Source organism: Nerophis lumbriciformis, linkage group LG07, assembly GCF_033978685.3.
Source record: "Nerophis lumbriciformis linkage group LG07, RoL_Nlum_v2.1, whole genome shotgun sequence".
NCBI lineage: Eukaryota > Metazoa > Chordata > Actinopteri > Syngnathiformes > Syngnathidae > Nerophis > Nerophis lumbriciformis.
In genome coordinates this window covers 9455840-9478552 of record NC_084554.2, presented here as the reverse complement: position 1 = coordinate 9478552, position 22713 = coordinate 9455840, and the positions used below count along the sequence as shown (strand labels likewise).

The following is a 22713-nucleotide window of genomic DNA, read 5'->3' as shown; positions in this document are numbered from 1 at the left end:
ACGAGCGGGTCTCGTAAGGTCTATTTTCATACACAAGGTGCACCGGATTATAAGGCGCATTAAAGGGGTCATATTATTATTATTATTATTATTATTATTATTATTATTATTATTATTATTATTGTTAGCTAACTGTTTTAATGACATTCAGACTTTACTTCAATCAATAACGGGGCAGCATCTCCTCATCCGTGGCTCACTAGTGTAACAACAAGGCCGGAAATGTGTCCCGTGAAAAACCGTCCGACCGGAACTCTCTAATAACTAAAGTTCCTCGGGTGAATAATGTAAACTCACTATACCGGTATGTTTTAGCGCTTTCATGGCGAGTTTACTGACAGATAAAAGTCAGAACTTTACACTACTTTATATTAGAAATGGGAGGATGAATGTCCCATAACAAGAAGATTGAGAAAAAGAAGAAGCTTATCGACTACGGTGTGGGCACGGACTACAAAGGCGGAGGCGCGCACATTTTCAGGACTTTTCTTACCAGAAGGTAAGAAAAGTTTCTTTTGCATAATATTGCGAAACAAAACGCCAGATAATATGTCTTACCTTATACACACACCATAATAATACTCCTATGTTGAAGCACAGTACAATCCATCAAGCGGTGTGGCTTCGTAGCTTACCAAAGTCCTACTAAAACACTTAGATAGATTTTTGAGCGCCGTGTGTAATGTTCTATATTTTCAATGGAACATATAAAATGTTGGTGTTGTTTACTTGAGTCATATTGCAGTCTACACGTATCTCTTATGTGTGACTGCCATCTACTGGTCACACGTATATCTTATGTGCGACTGCCATCTACTGGTCACACATATCTCTTATGTGTGACTGCCATCTACTGGTCACACGTATCTCTTATGTGTGACTGCCATTTACTGGTCACACTTATCTCTGATGACATATTGCAGTCTACACGTATCTCTCATGTGTGACTGCCATCTACCGGTCACACTTATCACTTATGTGTGACTGCCATCATATTGCAGTCGACACATCTCTCATGTGTGACTGCCATCATATTGCAGTCTACACATATCTCCTATGTGTGACTGCCATCATATTGCAGTCTACACGCATCTCTTATGTGTGACTGCCATCTACTGGTCACACATATCTCTTATGTGTGACTGCCATCTACTGGTCACACTTATCTCTTATGTGTGATTGCCATCATATTGCAGTCTATACATATCTCTTATGTGTGACTGCCATCTACTGGTCACACATATCTCTTATGTGTGACTGCCATCTACTGGTAACACGTATCTCTTATGTGTGACTGCCATCATATTGCATTCGACATGTATCTCTTATGTGTGACTGCCATCATATTGCAGTCGACACATATCTCTCATGTGTAACTGCCATCATATTGCAGTCTGCACGTATCTCTTATGTGTGACTGCCATCATATTGCAGTCTAGACGCATCTCTTATGTGTGACTGCCATCTACTGGTCACACGTATCTCTTATGTGTGACCGCCATCATATTGCAGTCTACACGTATCTCTCATGTGTGACTGCCAACATATTGCAGTCTACACGTATCTCGTATGTGTGACTGCCATCTACTGGTCACACATATCTCTTATGTGTGACTACCATATACTGGTCACACGTATCTCTTATGTGTGACTGCCATCATATTGCAGTCTACACATATCTTTCATGTGTGACTGCCATCATATTGCAGTCTACACGTATCTCTTATGTGTGACTGCCATCATATTGCATTGTACACGTATCTCTTATGTGTGACTGCCATCATAATGCAGTCTACACGTATCTCTCATGTGTGACTGCCATCATATTGCAGTCTACACATATCTCTTATGTGTGACTGCCATCTACTGGTCACACGTATCTCTTATGTGTGACTGCCATCATATTGCAGTCTACACGTATCTCTTATGTGTGACTGCCATCATAATGCAGTCTACACGTATCTCTCATGTGTGACTGCCATCATATTGCAGTCTACACATATCTCTTATGTGTGACTGCCATCTACTGGTCACACGTATCTCTTATGTGTGACTGCCATCTACTGGTCACACATACAGTATCTCGTATTTGTGACTGCCATCTACTGGTCACACTTATCTCTTATGTGTTGCTGCCATCTACTGGTCACAGGTATCTCTTATTTGTGACTGCCATCTACTGGTCACACGTATCTCTTATGTGTGACTGCCATCTACTGGTCACACGTATCTCTTGTGTGTGACTGCCATCTACAGGTCACACTTATCACTTATGTGTGACTGCCATCATATTGCAGTCTACACGTACCTCTTATGTGTGACTGCCATCATATTGCAGTCTACACGTATCGCTTATGTGTGACTGCCATCATATTGCAGTCTACACGTATCTCTTATGTGTGACTGCCATCATATTGCATTGTACACGTATCTCTTATGTGTGACTGCCATCATATTGCAGTCCACACGCAACTCTTATGTGTGACTGCCATCATATTGCAGTCCACACACAACTCTTATGTGTGACTGCCATCTACTGGTCACACTTATCATTACACCATGTACCAAATAAAATTGCTTCGTGGTCGGTAAGCACAACCAAAATTATACTGTACATGTTATAAGGTGAACTGTCGAGTTTTGAGAAAATTGAAGGATTTTAAGTGCGCCTTATAGTCTGAAAAATACGGTACCTTTAATAAGCAACCAAAGCGAAAACTGAGGTAAATCCAATCGTGTTTTTTTAATAGTGGTTAAAACCGTGACTCAGTGGTTGCAATGTCATTTCCTGTTTTATAGTTGTTTTGTTGGAGTTGGGTGTAATGTTCTATATTTTCAATGGAACATATAAAATGTTGGTGTTGTTTACTTCAGTCATATTGCAGTTTACACGTATCTCTTATGTGTGATTGCCATCTACTGGTCACACGTATCTCTTATGTGTGACTGCCATCTACTGATCACATGTATCTCTTATGTGTGACTGCCATCTACTGGTCACACGTATATCTTATGTGTGACTGCCATCTACTGGTCACACATATCTCTTATGTGTGACTGCCATCTACTGGTAACACGTATCTCTTATGTGTGACTGCCATCATATTGCATTCGACATGTATCTCTTATGTGTGACTGCCATCATATTGCAGTCGACACATATCTCTCATGTGTAACTGCCATCATATTGCAGTCTGCACGTATCTCTTATGTGTGACTGCCATCATATTGCAGTCTAGACGCATCTCTTATGTGTGACTGCCATCTACTGGTCACACGTATCTCTTATGTGTGACCGCCATCATATTGCAGTCTACACGTATCTCTCATGTGTGACTGCCAACATATTGCAGTCTACACGTATCTCGTATGTGTGACTGCCATCTACTGGTCACACGTATCTCTTATGTGTGACTACCATCTACTGGTCACACGTATCTCTTATGTGTGACTGCCATCATATTGCAGTCTACACATATCTTTCATGTGTGACTGCCATCATATTGCAGTCTACACGTATCTCTTATGTGTGACTGACATCATATTGCATTGTACACGTATCTCTTATGTGTGACTGCCATCATATTGCAGTCTACACGTATCTCTCATGTGTGACTGCCATCATATTGCAGTCTACACGTATCTCTTATGTGTGACTGCCATCATATTGCAGTCCACACGCAACTCTTATGTGTGACTGCCATCTACTGGTCACACTTATCATTACACCATGTACCAAATAAAATTGCTTCGTGGTCGGTAAGTGCAACCAAAATTATACTGTACATGTTATATGGCGCACTGTCAAGTTTAGAGAAAATTAAAGGATTTTAAGTGCGCCTTATAGTCCAAAAAATACGGTACCTTTAATAAGCAACCGAAGCGAAAATTGACGTAAATCCAATCGTGTTTTTTTAATAGCGGTTAAAACCGTGACTCAGTGGTTGCAATGTCATTTCCTGTTTTATAGTTGTTTTGGTGGAGTTGGGAGTCTTCCACACGTCCTTAATTCAACCAGCCAAAGTCAGCCACGTATTCAATAAGTGCTTGTAACGCTCCTTCAGACGCTCCTTTCCACACCAGCACTAAAGGCAATGTCGTACTTGTAGCGCTCCCGCACGCCTAATAACGCTTTTACAGAGAAGTCTTTAAAACACACAATGTGTGTCTGCCACTCAGCTCCCTGCTTGTTCCAGGAGGAATGCAGGCAAAGTCTAAGATGTAGAGTAGAAAAAAAAGGCCTTGAGGCTTAGTGATTTGTGCATGTGTGTGAATGCTAGATAGCTCACACTGGAAGTGTTTTTTTAGGTCTTGGAAGGGCATGAATGTGTTCTTACAACACAAGTTTGTCCCAAGCAGGCCAACCACGAGCACGCCGTGTGCAGCGACTTACATTCCCCGCGGCGAGCCGCCAGCTCCAGTCGGCCCGAGCATCTGTCACGGTGCTATCAGGTCGCAGAGGCAATAACGCCGGCGCCGGGGCCCACCGGGGCGCGGCGTGCACCTGAGTAGATTCGTGTGACATCGGCGACTGTGACGGCCGTGATGTCGCTTTGAATTCCCTCACTCATTACTCCGCTTAGTGCTCGGCCACTGCTGGTCTGGGACTTGTGGAAGAAGAAAAGTCCCCCTTGAAGTTGGCAAGTTCCTCTTCAAAAAGGACCGAATGGGGGCGAGGAAGTAAAATGTACTATTTTATAAAGATGAACATTTGTTGCCTGTCCCTGTTTCCTAAAATCTAGGGGACGTCGAGTGGGTCTGACATAATAGTGTGAGAGTCCAGTCCATAGTGGATCTAACATTATTGTGAGAGTCCAGTCCATAGTGGATCTAACATAATAGTGTGAGAGTCCAGTCCATAGTGGATCTAACATAATAGTGAGAGTCCAGTCCATAGTGGATCTAACATAATAGTGAGAGTCCAGTCCATAGTGGATCTAACATAATAGTGAGAGTCCAGTCCATAGTGGATCTAACATAATAGTGAGAGTCCAGTCCATAGTGGATCTAACATTATTGTGAGAGTCCAGTCCATAGTGGATCTAACATAGTAGTGAGAGTCCAGTCCATAGTGGATCTAACATAATAGTGAGAGTCCAGTCCATAGTGGATCTAACATAATAGTGAGAGTACAGTCCATAGTGGATTTAACATAATAGTATGAGAGTCCAGTCCATAGTGGATCTAAAATAATAGTGAGAGTCCAGTCCATAGTGGATCTAACATAGTATTGTGAGAGTCCAGTCCATAGTGGATCTAACATAATAGTGTCAGTCCAGTCCATAGTGGATCTAACATAATAGTGAGACTCCAGTCCATAGTGGATCTAACATAATATTGTGAGAGTCCAGTCCATAGTGGATCTAACATAATATTGTGAGAGTCCAGTCCATAGTGGATCTAACGTAATAGTGAGAGTCCAGTCCATAGTGGATCCAACATAATAGTGAGAGTCCAGTTCATAGTGGATCTAACATAATAGTGAGAGTCCAGTCCATAGTGGATCTAACATAATAGTGTGAAAGTCCAGTCCATAGTGGATCTAACATAATGGTGAGAGTCCAGTCCATAGTGGATCTAACATAATAGTGAGAGTCCAGTCCATAGTGGATCTAACATAATATTGTGAGAGTCCAGTCCATAGTGGATCAAACATAATCGTGAAAGTCCAGTCCATAGTGGATCTAACATAATAGTGAAAGTCCAGTCCATAGTGGATCTAACATAATAGTGTGAGAGTCCAGTCCATAGTGGATCTAACATAATAGTGAGAGTCCAGTCCATAGTGGATCTAACATAATAGTGTGAAAGTCCAGTCCATAGTGGATCTAACATAATGGTGAGAGTCCAGTCCATAGTGGATCTAACATAATAGTGAGAGTCCAGTCCATAGTGGATCTAACATAATATTGTGAGAGTCCAGTCCATAGTGGATCAAACATAATCGTGAAAGTCCAGTCCATAGTGGATCTAACATAATAGTGAAAGTCCAGTCCATAGTGGATCTAACATAATAGTGTGAGAGTCCAGTCCATAGTGGATCTAACATAATAGTGAGAGTCCAGTCCATAGTGGATCTAACATAATAGTGAGAGTCCAGTCCATAGTGGATCTAACACAATAGTGAGAGTCCAGTCCATAGTGGATCTAACATAATAGTAAGAGTCTAGTCCATAATGGATCTAACATAATAGTGAGAGTCCAGTCCATAGTGGATCCAACATAATAGTGAGAGTCCAGTCCATAGTGGATCTAACATAATAGTGTGAGAGTCCAGTCCATAGTGGATCTAACATAATAGTGAGAGTCCAGTCCATAGTGGATCCAACATAATAGTGAGAGTCCAGTCCATAGTGGATCTAACATAATAGTGTGAGAGTCCAGTCCATAGTGGATCTAACATAATAGTGAGAGTCCAGTCCATAGTGGATCTAACATAATATTGTGAGAGTCCAGTCCATAGTGGATCTAACGTAATAGTGAGAGTCCAGTCCATAGTGGATCCAACATAATAGTGAGAGTCCAGTTCATAGTGGATCTAACATAATAGTGAGAGTCCAGTCCATAGTGGATCTAACATAATAGTGTGAAAGTCCAGTCCATAGTGGATCTAACATAATGGTGAGAGTCCAGTCCATAGTGGATCTAACATAATAGTGAGAGTCCAGTCCATAGTGGATCTAACATAATATTGTGAGAGTCCAGTCCATAGTGGATCAAACATAATCGTGAAAGTCCAGTCCATAGTGGATCTAACATAATAGTGAAAGTCCAGTCCATAGTGGATCTAACATAATAGTGTGAGAGTCCAGTCCATAGTGGATCTAACATAATAGTGAGAGTCCAGTCCATAGTGGATCTAACATAATAGTGTGAAAGTCCAGTCCATAGTGGATCTAACATAATGGTGAGAGTCCAGTCCATAGTGGATCTAACATAATAGTGAGAGTCCAGTCCATAGTGGATCTAACATAATATTGTGAGAGTCCAGTCCATAGTGGATCAAACATAATCGTGAAAGTCCAGTCCATAGTGGATCTAACATAATAGTGAAAGTCCAGTCCATAGTGGATCTAACATAATAGTGTGAGAGTCCAGTCCATAGTGGATCTAACATAATAGTGAGAGTCCAGTCCATAGTGGATCTAACATAATAGTGAGAGTCCAGTCCATAGTGGATCTAACACAATAGTGAGAGTCCAGTCCATAGTGGATCTAACATAATAGTAAGAGTCTAGTCCATAATGGATCTAACATAATAGTGAGAGTCCAGTCCATAGTGGATCCAACATAATAGTGAGAGTCCAGTCCATAGTGGATCTAACATAATAGTGTGAGAGTCCAGTCCATAGTGGATCTAACATAATAGTGAGAGTCCAGTCCATAGTGGATCCAACATAATAGTGAGAGTCCAGTCCATAGTGGATCTAACATAATAGTGTGAGAGTCCAGTCCATAGTGGATCTAACATAATAGTGAGAGTCCAGTCCATAGTGGATCTAACATAATATTGTGAGAGTCCAGTCCATAGTGGATCTAACGTAATAGTGAGAGTCCAGTCCATAGTGGATCCAACATAATAGTGAGAGTCCAGTTCATAGTGGATCTAACATAATAGTGAGAGTCCAGTCCATAGTGGATCTAACATAATAGTGTGAAAGTCCAGTCCATAGTGGATCTAACATAATGGTGAGAGTCCAGTCCATAGTGGATCTAACATAATAGTGAGAGTCCAGTCCATAGTGGATCTAACATAATATTGTGAGAGTCCAGTCCATAGTGGATCAAACATAATCGTGAAAGTCCAGTCCATAGTGGATCTAACATAATAGTGAAAGTCCAGTCCATAGTGGATCTAACATAATAGTGTGAGAGTCCAGTCCATAGTGGATCTAACATAATAGTGAGAGTCCAGTCCATAGTGGATCTAACATAATAGTGTGAAAGTCCAGTCCATAGTGGATCTAACATAATGGTGAGAGTCCAGTCCATAGTGGATCTAACATAATAGTGAGAGTCCAGTCCATAGTGGATCTAACATAATATTGTGAGAGTCCAGTCCATAGTGGATCAAACATAATCGTGAAAGTCCAGTCCATAGTGGATCTAACATAATAGTGAAAGTCCAGTCCATAGTGGATCTAACATAATAGTGTGAGAGTCCAGTCCATAGTGGATCTAACATAATAGTGAGAGTCCAGTCCATAGTGGATCTAACATAATAGTGAGAGTCCAGTCCATAGTGGATCTAACACAATAGTGAGAGTCCAGTCCATAGTGGATCTAACATAATAGTAAGAGTCTAGTCCATAATGGATCTAACATAATAGTGAGAGTCCAGTCCATAGTGGATCCAACATAATAGTGAGAGTCCAGTCCATAGTGGATCTAACATAATAGTGTGAGAGTCCAGTCCATAGTGGATCTAACATAATAGTGAGAGTCCAGTCCATAGTGGATCCAACATAATAGTGAGAGTCCAGTCCATAGTGGATCTAACATAATAGTGTGAGAGTCCAGTCCATAGTGGATCTAACATAATAGTGAGTTGAAACATGCTTTTTGACAACGTTTAATCAATGTTGGGTTCTGACGTTGATTTGATCATTGAATTTTGGTCATTTCCCAACCAATATCCTCCAACACAAATATAACGTTGAAACGTCTATTGAATGTCAGGTTGTGACGTTGTTTGACCATTGAATTTTGGTCATTTCCCAACCAATATTCCACAACACAAATACGTTGAAACAACATGCTTTTTGACAACGTTTAATCAATGTTGGATTCTGACGTTGATTTGACCATTGACATTTGGTCATTTCCCAACCAATATTCAACAACACAAATACAACATTGAAACAACATGCTTTTTGACGACGTTTAATCAATGTCAGGTTGTGACCTTGACTTGACCATTGAATTTTGATCATTTCCCAACCAATATTCCACAACACAAATACAACGTTGAAACAACATGCTTTTTGACAACGTTTAATCAATGTTGGGTTGTGACGTCGATTTGACCATTGAATTTTGGTCATTTCCCAACCAATATTCCACAACACAAATACGTTGAAACAACATGCTTTTTGACAACGTTTAATCAATGTTGGGTTCTAATGTTGATTTGAACATTGAATTTTGATCAATTCCCAACCAATATCCTACAACACAAATACAACGTTGAAACAACATGCTTTTTTGACGACGTTTAATCAATGTCATGTTGTGACCTTGACTTGACCATTGCATTTTGGTCATTTCCCAACCATCAACTCAATTTACAAACAACTATTTTGCAACGTTATTTCAAAGTCAGTTTTTAAAGAAGATGTAGTGTATAATCAACATTGTATCAATGTCTCCTACCTGCTGGGGTACATTCCTTTTATTTGCTATTCACTTTAAGACTCAATACTGTTACTTTCAGTCCTGTTGCTCATTTTTGCAATAAGAACCTTGTCCAAAAATGAAATGGGCAAATACAATATTTTGAGTTGTTCAACATGTGCATCATCAGATTTGAATTGGAAAAAAGGTTATTTTGGTATGGGTTTAACAAGCAAATGGCACAGATCCCAATATAATAATGGAAGGCTAACTATGAACGTGTTTACCTGCATGTGTGCCTGCTATCAGCTCCGTCTGCTTGCGTAACAGGTCAAAGTTCATTGACGGCCTGCTGTGCGGGTGTATCGTGTGTCTTTAAGTGTAGCGTAGCGCCCTAGGGCGGAGGGGGGGTGAGTGCAGGTGTGTATGTGCATGATGGGTGTGTGTGTTTTCAGGAGGTGTAGTCCCTCAGGGAGCCAATAAACAGAAACTGCTGGAGCAAAAAAAGAAAAATCTTCTTAGTTCTTTCCCAACCTCGTTACTTCCTCCAGCTAGACTGTCAGGTAGCGCCTGCAAAGCACAACAAAGTGAAGCGCGGTCAGACACCCGCCGTCCACCTTCTCCACTAATGAGGGAGTGTTGCCTTGCACCGGGGAAGGCGTGCGAGTGTTTGCGTGCACCTGCTAACCCGTCACTCACTGCGCCTGTTCTCCGACCTCTTTCAGATCCTGGCGGCGTCAGAACTCAGGTGAGCAAGCGTCCGTTGTGTCCGTGCTTGCGTGTCGTGCCGCCGTCCTTCTCTTCTCTCAAGCTGTGCTGCAGCCCACTAGACTGCTTCCCCCTGCAGCGCTTTGCCAAGGAGACTCCGGTTGACTTTGCCCCGTGCAGATTTCCCCCAACTTGTGTTTGCTGTCCTTCTGTGTGCTTGGCTCTCAACAACACCCGCCCCCCCCTCACGGCAAATTAGATCTCAACAACATACTTAACCTGCATGGCGGTAGAACTCACTGTTATTGCTTTTTTATGGGGGATTACCGTATTTTTCGGAGTATAAGTCGCACCGGCAAAAAATGCATAATAAAGAAGGGAAAAAACATGTATAAGTCGCACTGGAGTATAAGTCGCACTGACCGAAAATGCATAATAAAGAAGGAAAAAAACATATATAAGTCGCACTGGAGTATAAGTCGCACCGACCGAAAATGCATAATAAAGAAGGGAAAAAACATATATAAGTCGCACTGGAGTATAAGTCGCACAGACCGAAAATGCATAATAAAGAAGGAAAAAAACATACATAAGTCGCACTGGAGTATAAGTCGCACCGACCGAAAATGCATAATAAAGAAGGAAAAAAACATATATAAGTCGCACTGGAGTATAAGTCGCACTGACCGAAAATGCATAATAAAGAAGGGAAAAAACATATATAAGTCGCACTGGAGTATAAGTCGCACTGGAGTATAAGTCGCACCGACCGAAAATGCATAATAAAGAAGGGAAAAAACATATATAAGTCGCACTGGAGTATTAATCGCACCGAGCGAAAATGCATAATAAAGAAGGAAAAAACATATATAAGTCGCACCGACCGAAAATGCATAATAAAGAAGGAAAAAAACATATATAAGTCGCACCGACCGAAAATGCATAATAAAGAAGGGAAAAAACATATATAAGTCGCACTGGAGTATTAATCGCACCGAGCGAAAATGCATAATAAAGAAGAAAAAAAACATATATAAGTCGCACTGGAGTATAAGTCGCACCGACCGAAAAAGCATAATAAAGAAGGAAAAAACATATATAAGTCGCACTGGAGTATAAGTCGCACCGACCGAAAATTCATAATAAAGAAGGAAAAAAACATATATAAGTCGCACTGGAGTATAGGTCGCATTTTTGGGGGAAATGTATTTGATAAAAGCCAACACCAAGAATAGACATTTGAAAGGCAATTTAAAATAAATAAAGAATAGTGAACAACAGGCTGAATAAGTGTACGTTATATGAGGCATAAATAACCAACTGGTATGTTAACGTAACATATTATGGTAAGAGTCATTCAAATAACTATAACATATAGAACATGCTATACGTTTACCAAACAATCTGTCACTCCTAATCGCTAAATCCCATGAAATCTTATACGTCTAGTCCAGTGGTTCTTAACCTGGGTTCGATCTGTGAGTCGGCCTCAGGGGGTTCGGCAGAGCCCCTGCCGTGGAGGTCAAGACACGCCCAACTCATCGTGTAGATAAAAACTTCTCCCTATCGGCGTATTATGGATACCCCCAAACAATGTTCCATCTAATTTTCCATCTGTGTGAGCAAACGCAAAAATTCCTTGAGCATTCGGTGGAGCACATGTGGTCACACCTGCAGCACACCTGTCCCAAACCTGACTAAATAACAAGTTAAATGTTTTATTATTGTAATCAAATGACAGCAGTCATTTCCATGAGATTATTTTCTAATATAAGTGTTTTGGCCCACTTACAAATACAACGTTGAAACAACATGCTTTTTGACGACATTTAATCAATGTTGGGTTCTGACGTTGATTTGACCATTGACATTTTGGTCATTTCCCAACCAATATTCTACAACACAAATACAACGTTGAAACAACATGCTTTTTGACGACATTTATTCAATGTCAGTTTCAGACGTTGATTTGACCATTGAAATTTGGTCATTTCCCAACCGATATTCTACAACACAAACCTCAACGTTGAAACAACATGCTTTTTGATGACGTTTATTCAATGTCAGGTTGTGACGTTGATTTGACCATTGAAATTTTGGTAATTTCCCAACCAATAGTCTCGAACACAAATACAACGTTGAAACAACATGCTTTTTGACAACGTTTAATCAATGTCGGGTTCTGACGTTGATTCGACCATTTTGCATTTTGGTAATTTCCCAACAAATATTCTACAACACAACATACTTTTTGACGACATTTATTCAATGTCAGGTTCAAACGTTGATTTGACCATTGAATTTTGGTCATTTCCCAACCAATATTCTACAACACAAATACAACGTTGAAACAACATGCTTTTTGACGACATTTAATCAATGTTGGGTTGTGACGTTGATTCGACCATTTTGCATTTTGGTAATTTCCCAACAAATATTCTACAACACAACATACTTTTTGATGACATTTATTCAATGTCAGGTTCGGACGTTGATTTGACCATTGAAATTTGGTCATTTCCCAACCGATATTCTACAACACAAACACAACATTGAAACAACATGCTTTTTGATGACGTTTATTAATGTCGGGTTGTGACTTTGATTTGACCATTGAATTTTGGTCATTTCCCAACCAACAACGTGGATCCAACGTTAGACATCAACATTGTCTTCATTTACAAATACAACTATTTTGCAACATTATTTCAAAGGACACGTATGTGTAATCAACGTTGTACCATAGTAGCAATATACATATAACATGCATGTTATATTTACATATTATATATACAGCATATAATATATACATATATATAACAAATCACAATTGTGAAACACCAGCTCTGTTTGACAGCGCAAACATTTCACTTTGAAATGCAAAACCTTAATGTCAATTGACATTCCCAAGAAGGTGAATTCAAGTTAAAGTACCAATGATTGTCACACACACACTAGGTGTGGTGAAATTTGTCCTCTGCATTTGGCCCATCCCCTTGTTCACCCCCTGGGAGGTGAGGGGAGCAGTGGGCAGCAGCGGTGCCGCGCCCGGGAATCATTTTTGGTGATTTAACCCCCAATTCCAACCCTTGATGCTGAGTGCCAAGCAGGGAGGTAACAGGTCCCATTTTTATAGTCTTTGGTATGACTCGGCCGGGGTTTTTTGAACTCAACCTACCGATCTCAGGGCGGACACTCTAACCACTAGGCTACTGAGTAGATCATGAATCATGAATACAATTAATTCTTCCAAATAATCATGAAATAACCGAATTTGCTTTGTTACCAAGAACACGACGCTAGAATGTGGATGTTTTGTTCAGATAAATCAGCATATATTGTATTTATATTATTCACATGTGAATGATGCTGTATAATAGACTGTATTTATATTATTCACATGTGAATAATGCTGTATAATAGACTGTATTTATATTATTCACATGTGAATAATGCTGTATAATAGACTGTATTTATATTATTCACATGTGAATAATTCTGTATAATAGACTATATTATTCCCATGTGAATAATGCTGTATAATAGACTTTATTTATATTATTCACATGTGAATAATTCTGTATAATAGACTATATTATTCCCATGTGAATAATGCTGTATAATAGACTGCATTTATATTATTCACATGTGAATGATGCTGTATAATAGACTGTATTTATATTATTCACATGTGAATAATGCTGTATAATAGACTGTATTTATATTATTCACATGTGAATAATGCTGTATAATAGACTGTATTTATATTATTCACATGTGAATAATTCTGTATAATAGACTATATTATTCCCATGTGAATAATGCTGTATAATAGACTTTATTTATATTATTCACATGTGAATAATTCTGTATAATAGACTATATTATTCCCATGTGAATAATGCTGTATAATAGACTTTATTTATATTATTCACATGTGAATAATTCTGTATAATAGACTTTATTTATATTATTCACATGTGAATAATTCTGTATAATAGACTGTATTTATATTATTCACATGTGAATAATGCTGTATAACAGACTGTATTTATATTATTCACATGTGAATAATGCTGTATAATACTTTATTTATATTATTCACATGTGAATAATTCTGTATAATAGACTGTACTTATATTATTCACATGTGAATAATGCTGTATAATAGACCGTACTTATATTATTCACATGTGAATAATGCTGTATAATAGACTGTATTTATATTATTCACACGTGAATAATGCTGTATAATAGACTGTATTTTAATTGTTCACATGTGAATAATGCTGTATGACAGACTGTATTTATATTATTCACATGTGAATAATTCTGTATATTAGACTATATTATTCACATGTGAATAATGCTGTATAATAGACTGTATTTATATTATTCACATGTGAATAATGCTGTATAATATACTGTATGTATATTATTCACATGTGAATAATGCTGTAAAATAGATTGTATTTATATTATTCACATGTGAATAATGCTATATAATAGACTGTATTTATATTATTCACATGTGAATAATGCTGTATAATAGACTGTATTTATGTTATTCACATGTGAATAATGCTGTATAATAGACTGTATTTATATTATTCACAGGTGAATAATGCTGTATAATAGACTGCATTTATATTATTCACATGTGAATAATGCTGTATAATAGACTGTATTTATATTATACACATGTGAATAATGCTGTATAATAGACTTCATTTATATTATTCACATGTAAAAATACCTAAGTGTTTATTGTGAGCGAACTGTGGTGCTGAATTTCCCCCAGGGATCAATAAAGTACTTTCTATTCTATTCTATTCTATTCTATATTGACCTACTTTGCATTACTTTGAGTATTTTTCATCGACAAAATGCATCAAAGTGTCCCCCGCGTCCTTCGATTTTTTTTTTCTGTATGTGGCCCTCAATGGAAAAGCTTCTGACCCCTGCTGCTATAGAATGTGTTAATGCATGCATTCGGTTTAAATAAGCATATTGATGGAATGGCTGCATGTTTGAACACATCAGTACTTGACTATTATTTAAAATAAACAGAAAACTCTTGGGGGAAGTCAATGAATTCATCAAAGGCACAACTCAACACCTACTTGTGTCCAAATAGTACTGTAGCATTGTGTGACAAGTGAGAAAGTGTGTAACCTGTGTCACTGTGTAAACTTCTTTTATTTGCATTTTTTTCAGGTTAAAGACCGAGATCCAGGTAAGAAGGAGAGAACTCTACAGAATAATTGACTTCTTGCCTGCAATGCATACAGTTTTTCACCCATTCTGCACACACATGTGGAATACATCGTATTAAAGTGGTCTTAAGAAAAGTCGATATATTACCCTATTTTTCGGACTATAAGGCGCACTTAAAATAATTTAGTTTTCTCAAAAATCGACGGTGCGCCTTATAACCCGGTGCACCAAATGTACTGAATAATTCTGGTTGTGCTTACCGACCTCAGAGCAATTTTATTTGGTACATGGCGTAATGATAAGTGTGAGTAGATGGCAGTCACACATAAGAGGTACGTGTAGACTGTAAACAACACCAATACTTTAAATGTTCCATTGACAATAAAGAACATTACACACAAAAATCAGTCAAAATGTTTTAGTACATCTTTGAAGCCGCACCGCTTGATGGATTTTTGGCGCATTACGGCTACCATAGTCAGAAGTACGAGTATTGTTATGGTGTGTGTATAAGGACCGCAAAATGGCACCCATTAGCAGACATTATCTGGTGTTTTGTTTTGCAATATTATGCAAAACCAACTTTTCTTACCTTCTGGTACCTGCTGATCTGTTTTTGGGATCTGCATAAGTCCATGTGCATTGTAGTCCGTGCCGACGATGTAGTCGATAAGCTTTTTCTTTTATGGGGCATTTCTAATATAAAGCAGCGTAAAGTTCTGACTTACATCTGTCAGTAAACTCGCCATGAAAGCGCTAAAACATACCGGTATAGTGAATTTACATTATTCATCCAAGGAACTTTAGTTATTAGAGACGTTTTTTCTCGGGACACATTTCTGGTGATGCCGCTCCGTTATTGATTGAAGTAAAGTCTGAAAGTCATTAAAACAGTTAGCGCCATCTTTTGACACTTCTTCCACTCCCGTCCTTGCACGCTACACCGCTACAACAAAGATGACGGGGGAGAAGACGCTGTCGAAGGTGAGCCACGTAAATAAGACCGCCCACAAAACGGCGCATCCTGAAGCGACTGTCAGATGATCTGTAAAACATCATCTATGCAACATTTTGACCAAAGAACTACCATTACATGTTATGTAGACCACAAGAGAGTCTTTTACATTTAGAAAGAAATCCTAATATGACTCCTTTAATGCGCCTTATAATCCGGTGCACCTTATGTATGAAAATAGACCTGAATAGACCCACTTAGCATTGCACCTTAATGTCCGGTCCGGCCTATGGCCCGGAAAATAGGGTACTTATGTGCTTTGAGCATGCACCATCAACGGGTGATGCCAGTTGGGAAGGGCTCGCTTCAAGTTATCGGTAAGAAAATGATGGTTACTCCTTAAAGATGAAGTACTGTATTACTACACACTAGAGATGCGCGGATAGGCAATTATTTCATCCGCAACCGCATCACAAAAGTCGTCAACCATCCGCCATCCACCCGAACTAACATTTTATCAAAACCGCACCCGCCTGTTGTTATATATCTAATATAGACGATGCAAGGCATTAGTGAGGTTATAAAGCTTTTGCCTGTTAAAGAAAGGAGACTGATCCAATGCAGAGAGCAGAGACATTCAATGCGTGCCACGCTGTCACGGTCCAGACGCACACCAGTGCGCAATCATCTGGGAGCCGCGCTGAGCGCACCTCCAAGCGCGCTCGCGCCACTCAAACTGCTGCAGGCAGCTGCGTTCTATCTTGTTTTAACATCCTGTGGCACTCTTCTGGGATCACGGCGGACGAAACTGCTCATGCTCAGGGTGTTTGTGGAGGTTCGGGGTTTTGCACAAATGTGATGCACCATGTTAGATGTCCCGGTTTTGTGACTGTCGTCGACATAAACAGCGTCGCAGCTCTTGCAAATCACGTAGCCAGCATTACTATCATCCTGATTTACAACCTCATAAAAACAAGTCCACGCTGAACTTTTCTGGCCTTTTTTTCCCCTGGTCTTTAGTATTCCCTTTTTTAGTTTGTCGCGTACCACGTTTGCTGCCGGCGTTGCCATCTCTTTTTTTTTTCTTCTTCTGTTGTGGCATATGCTGCAGGTGCCTGCTCGTTTTTCGTATGTGGTTAACAACATTTAACTATGTATATATATTTCCGAATTGGTTTAACTGCCACCCGCCTGAATCTATTTAAAATCTTTTTTTTTTTAATTTCAACCGCCCGACCCGACCCGCGGATAAAATCAAATTTTTTTTTATTTCAACCGCCCGACCCGCGGATAATCCGCGGACTCCGCGGTTGTGTCCGCAAACCGCGCATCTCTACTACACACCAAAGACACTTGGGTAGGACAGTAACTAACGGGGATGGTTACCTTGCACAACTGACACGGTTACAGAGTATCGATACCGGAACTCAAATTTTGTGTGTGTCAATAAATGTTGGTTACGATACCATCTCATTTTTAATGTTACATTTAAAAACTGTGCTGTTTGGTTGTTATATTTTGTTTGTTGGTTCAGTTTGGAGATATGTTACCTTGATTTCAGCTTAGGTGTCATTTTGATAATTATTTTATTCATATTATAATTGCTATATTTGAATGATGATAAATGAATGTGTTGCGGGAGTTGCGGATTTCACCAATGCGGCGATTTGAGGAAAGATTCGGTTGCTTGTCCAAACACGTCCTTAGCTGAACAGGAGGTGTTTGAAGTTTAACGGCTTTTTTAATACACTATTTGCTTTGTACACTTTGTGTTTGACTAACACACTGAGACAAAGTCCAAGTCCATGGTGTTCTCCGTGGTGTTTTTGAAACTGCACCAATTTTTGCCTAAGAATTTTTTATTAACTTTCAAGTGTTTTGCCTCGAGGATTATTTGTAATACGTACATTTTCAGAATGTGCTGGTTCTATTTCTGGCCAAAAATGGCGGCCAACTTGGTGGGGGCAACATTCCCATTAACGGCAATGCATGCACATTACAAATAAATCTGAACCTTCTCATTTCTCAAACGATTTTTCAAGCGGTTTACTTTATTGTGAAAGTCACAACCTACAGAATAAGATAGGTGGGTGCTTTTTGGCAGTAGTGTTTTATATTGGTTGATTACATGATGGTCAGTGCATGATTGCTTAAGTTGCATGTTTGTGTTCCTGTGTGTGTAGAAATAGTCCTTGTGTGTGTTTCATTTAATTTTATTTAAACAGAGACAAAGATCCATTGAGATCAAAACCTTTTTTGCAAAGGTGACCGGACCAAGAGAGGATGTAGCACAAGAAGAAATACGAATTAATTAGCGTATCCATTAAGACCACTACATTATTCATAGCACTGATAAGGAATACATTTAACGGATGTACAAACCCCTTTTCCATATGAGTTGGGAAATTGTGTTAGATTTAATATAAACGGAATACAATGATTTACAAATCATTTTCAACCCATATTCAGTTGAATATGCTACAAAGACAACATATTTAAAGTTCAAACTGATAAACATTTTTTTTTTGTTGCAAATAACCATTAACTTTAGAATTTGATGCCAGCAACACGTGACAAAGAAGTTGGGAAAGGTGGCAATAAATACTGATAAAGTTGAGGAATGCTCATCAAACACTTATTTGGAACATCCCACAGGTGAACAGGCTAATTGGGAACAGGTGGGTGCCATGATTGGGGAATAAAAGTAGATTAAATGAAATACTCAGTCATTCACAAACAAGGATGGGGCGAGGGTCACCACTTTGTCAACAAATGCGTGAGCAAATTGTTGAACAGTTTAAGAAAAACCTTTCTCAACCAGCTATTGCAAGGAATTTAGGGATTTCACCATCTACGGTCCGTAATATCATCAAAGAGTTCAGAGAATCTGGAGAAATCACTGCACGTAAGCAGCTAAGCCCGTGACCTTCGATTCCTCAGGCTGTACTGCATCAACAAGCGACATCAGTGTGTAAAGGATATCACCACATGGGCTCAGGAACACTTCAGAAACCCACTGTCAGTAACTACAGTTGGTCGCTACATCTGTAAGTGCAAGTTAAAACTCTCCTATGCAAGGCGAAAACCGTTTTATCAACAACACCCAGAAACGCCGTCGGCTTCGATGGGCCTGCGCTCATCTAAGATGGACTGATACAAAGTGGAAAAGTGTTCTGTGGTCTGACGAGTACACATTTCAAATTGTTTTTGGAAACTGTGGACGTCGAGGAAAAGAACCATTCGGATTGTTATAGGCGCAAAGTTGAAAAGCCAGCATGTGTGATGGTATGGGGGTGCATTAGTGCCGAAGCCATGGGTAACTTACACATCTGTGAAGGCACCATTAATGCTGAAAGGTACATACAGGTTTTGGAGCAACATATGTTGCCATCCAAGCAACATTATCATGGACGCCCCTGCTTATTTCAGCAAGACAATGCCAAGCCACGTGAAAGAGTGCAGGTACTAGACTGGCCTGCCTGTAGTCCAGACCTGTCTCCCATTGAAAATGTGTGGTGCATTATGAAGCCTAAAATAGCACAACGGAGACCCCCGGACTGTTGAACAACTTAAGCTGTACATCAAGCAAGAATGGGAAATAATTCCACCTGAGAAGCTTAAAAAATGTGTCTCCTCAGTTCCCAAACGTTTACTGAGTGTTGTTAAAAGGAAAGGCCATGTAACACAGTGGTAAAAATGGCAAGTTTTGTGGAATGTGTTAAATTCTAAGTTAATTATTTGCTCAAAAAAATTAAGTTTCTCAGTTCAAACATTAAATATATTTTTTTTGCAGTCTATTCAATTGAATATAAGTTGAAAAGGATTTGCAAACAATTGTATTCTGTTTTTATTTACGAATTACACAACGTGACAACTTCACTGGTTTTGTAATTAATGAGTGGATCCGTTAAGGACACTACATTATTCATTGATAAGGAATACATTTAATGGATGTAGAAATTAACCACAGAGTGTGCTTATTGCAGGATTACGTTCAAAGCAGTCACTTCACAATTTGGGACATCTCCACTCGACTGCACTTCTCTGTATTGCTAATCAGGATTTTTACTGAAATCATCATTTTTTTTGTGTTTAACGTAATAACCCTGCTATGTCAAAAGGTGTAGATTGTTCCATGGATTTGACCCTGCAGCAGATCTATCCGAAACGGAGTTTTGCACCGTAAACACAACCATTGTGTGCCCACATTCTTTTTCAGTATTTTTTTTTTCAAAATAACGCAATTAGCATAGGCATCCTTTTACTGCTTACAGTGTGTGTGCATACAGTACAGGCACCTACTTCTAATCTCCTGTAAACCTCTTAGACGCACATTTTCCCTCTCCTCTATCCATTATATTGCAGAAAATCCTTTCTGACTGAAGACGCGTTCAAATCAATAGGCGTTTGATTGCCCCAGCCTTTGGCATTTTTTATTTTAGAATACTGTTGTTTATTTTCAAAAGGTGCACTAAAACACGTGGTTTGTCCTTGTGCGGTTAGGAATGCGATTCATGCCCCCGAGACTCAATTCTTCACGGCCGCGTGCCTTTAGAAGTGCTTTTCAGGGCAGGCTAGGACATGTCAGGCTGCCAACCTCCATGCCACGGCGCTGGAACAGAAGCTCTGCAGATGTTTGCAATATTCCCCTTTAGCTTCTGAGCTCAACATAAAATATTAGGAAGAAATCACCACGTCATCTCAATGCTGAGTAAAGTTGTTCCGGAAAATGTGAAGTAGGTGTGTATTAGTATGAATTCGACTTCTGTGTAGGGTTGTACGTTGTAATTCCGGGTTTTCCGAGAACTTTTTTCCGTGCAAAATTAATTGGCCGTTTTTCAAACTTTTTCCAAGTTAAAATAAATTCCAGGAATTCCCTTTTTTTCATACCCTTTTTTTTACCCTTTTTTCTGGCGACTACTCCTCCCTCCCACATTTTTCAACCCACTCCAACCATTCCACCCTCAAAACATTCCTCTTAAAGGGGAACATTATCACCAGACCTATGTAAGCGTCAATATATACCTCGATGTTGCAGAAAAAAGACCATGTATTTTTTTAACCGATTTCCGAACTCTAAATGGGTGAATTTTGGCGAATTAAACGCCTTTCTATTATTCGCTCTCGGAGCGGGGAAGCAATCCGCCATTTTCTCACTTTCGTCGGTGTGTTGTCGGAGGGTGTAACAACACGAACAGGGACGGATTCAAGTTGCACCAGTGGCCCAAAGATGCGAAAGTGGCAAGAAATTGGACGAAATTTGTTCAAAATACGAGGCTGTGGGGAAAGCCGACGAAAATGGTCAGTTGTTTGTTCCGCACACTTTACCGACGAAAGCTATGCTACGACAGAGATGGCAAGAATGAACCGAAGATGATCAAGAGAAGAATATCGACCCTAGCTTCCCTGGCCTGCTGACATCAACTCCAAAACTGGACAGATCAGCTTTCAGGAAAAGAGAGCGGATGAGGGTATGTCTACAGAATATATTTATTGATGAAAACTTTATTCATTACTCGCGGTTTTTACGTAAATTATTATACATAAACTGTGTTTACCAATAATTTAGCTTAAAAACATTTATTCTTTTCAATCATTCGAGTACATTCGGGTAGTCTTGTGTAATGCAGTATTTTGTGTCTATTTAGGTATGGTTAACCTGAGTGCTGAAATCGTGGAAAAATATATGTTCTTAGCGCGCCTGAAATGGGCTGTCTGCACTCTCAAAGTGCATGTTGTTGCCAAATGTATTTCATATGCTGTAAACCTAGTTCATAGTTGTTAGTTTCCTTTAATGCCAAACAAACACATACCAATCGTTGGTTAGAAGGCGATCGCCGAATTCGTCCTCGCTTTCTCCCGATTCGCTGGCTGTCGTGTCGTTTTCGTCAGTTTCGCTTGCATACGGTTCAAACCGATATGGCTCAATAGCTTCAGTTTCTTCTTCAATTTCGTTTTCGCTACCTGCCTCCACACTACAACCATCCGTTTCAATACATGCGTAATCTGTTGAATCGCTTAAGCCGCTGAAATCCGAGTCTGAATCCGAGCTAATGTCGCTATAGCTTGCTGTTCTTTCCGCCATGTTTGTTTGTGTTGGCATCACTATGTGACGTCACAGAAAAATGGACGGGTGTATATAACGATGGTTAAAATCAGGCACTTTGAAGCTTTTTTTTAGAGATATTGCGTGATGGGTAAAATGTTTAAAAAAACTTCGAAAAATAAAATAAGCCACTGGGAACTGATTTTTAATGGTTTTAACCCTTCTGAAATTGTGATAATGTTCCCCTTTAATACCATTTCTCAATTACAAAATGTTACTACTTCAACATTTCTGTTACTACCAACCATTTCAACTCATCCAGAACATTCAGGTCTTTTAACATTTTCCCAAAAATTCCTGCTTTTCCCGAAATTCCCAAATTTCCATGAAATTTTCATAGCCACAGCTGCCCTGAGGTAGACTGACGGAAGCGTGGCTGCAATTTGTGCCAACG

At 39.4% G+C, this 22713-nt stretch overlaps 1 protein-coding gene across 2 annotated transcripts in view; it reads left to right on the top strand.

Annotated features, from left to right (window-relative positions):
- The window catches only part of LOC133609850 (guanine nucleotide exchange factor VAV3), a 253478-nt gene that overhangs the window by 166054 nt on the left and 64711 nt on the right, over window positions 1-22713 (top strand). For both annotated transcript variants that reach the window (XM_061965862.1, XM_061965861.1), the window contains exons 18-19: window positions 10059-10081; window positions 15259-15277. In XM_061965862.1, the coding sequence (XP_061821846.1) occupies window positions 10059-10081; window positions 15259-15277 (42 nt within the window). The remainder of the gene's footprint in view (window positions 1-10058; window positions 10082-15258; window positions 15278-22713) is intronic.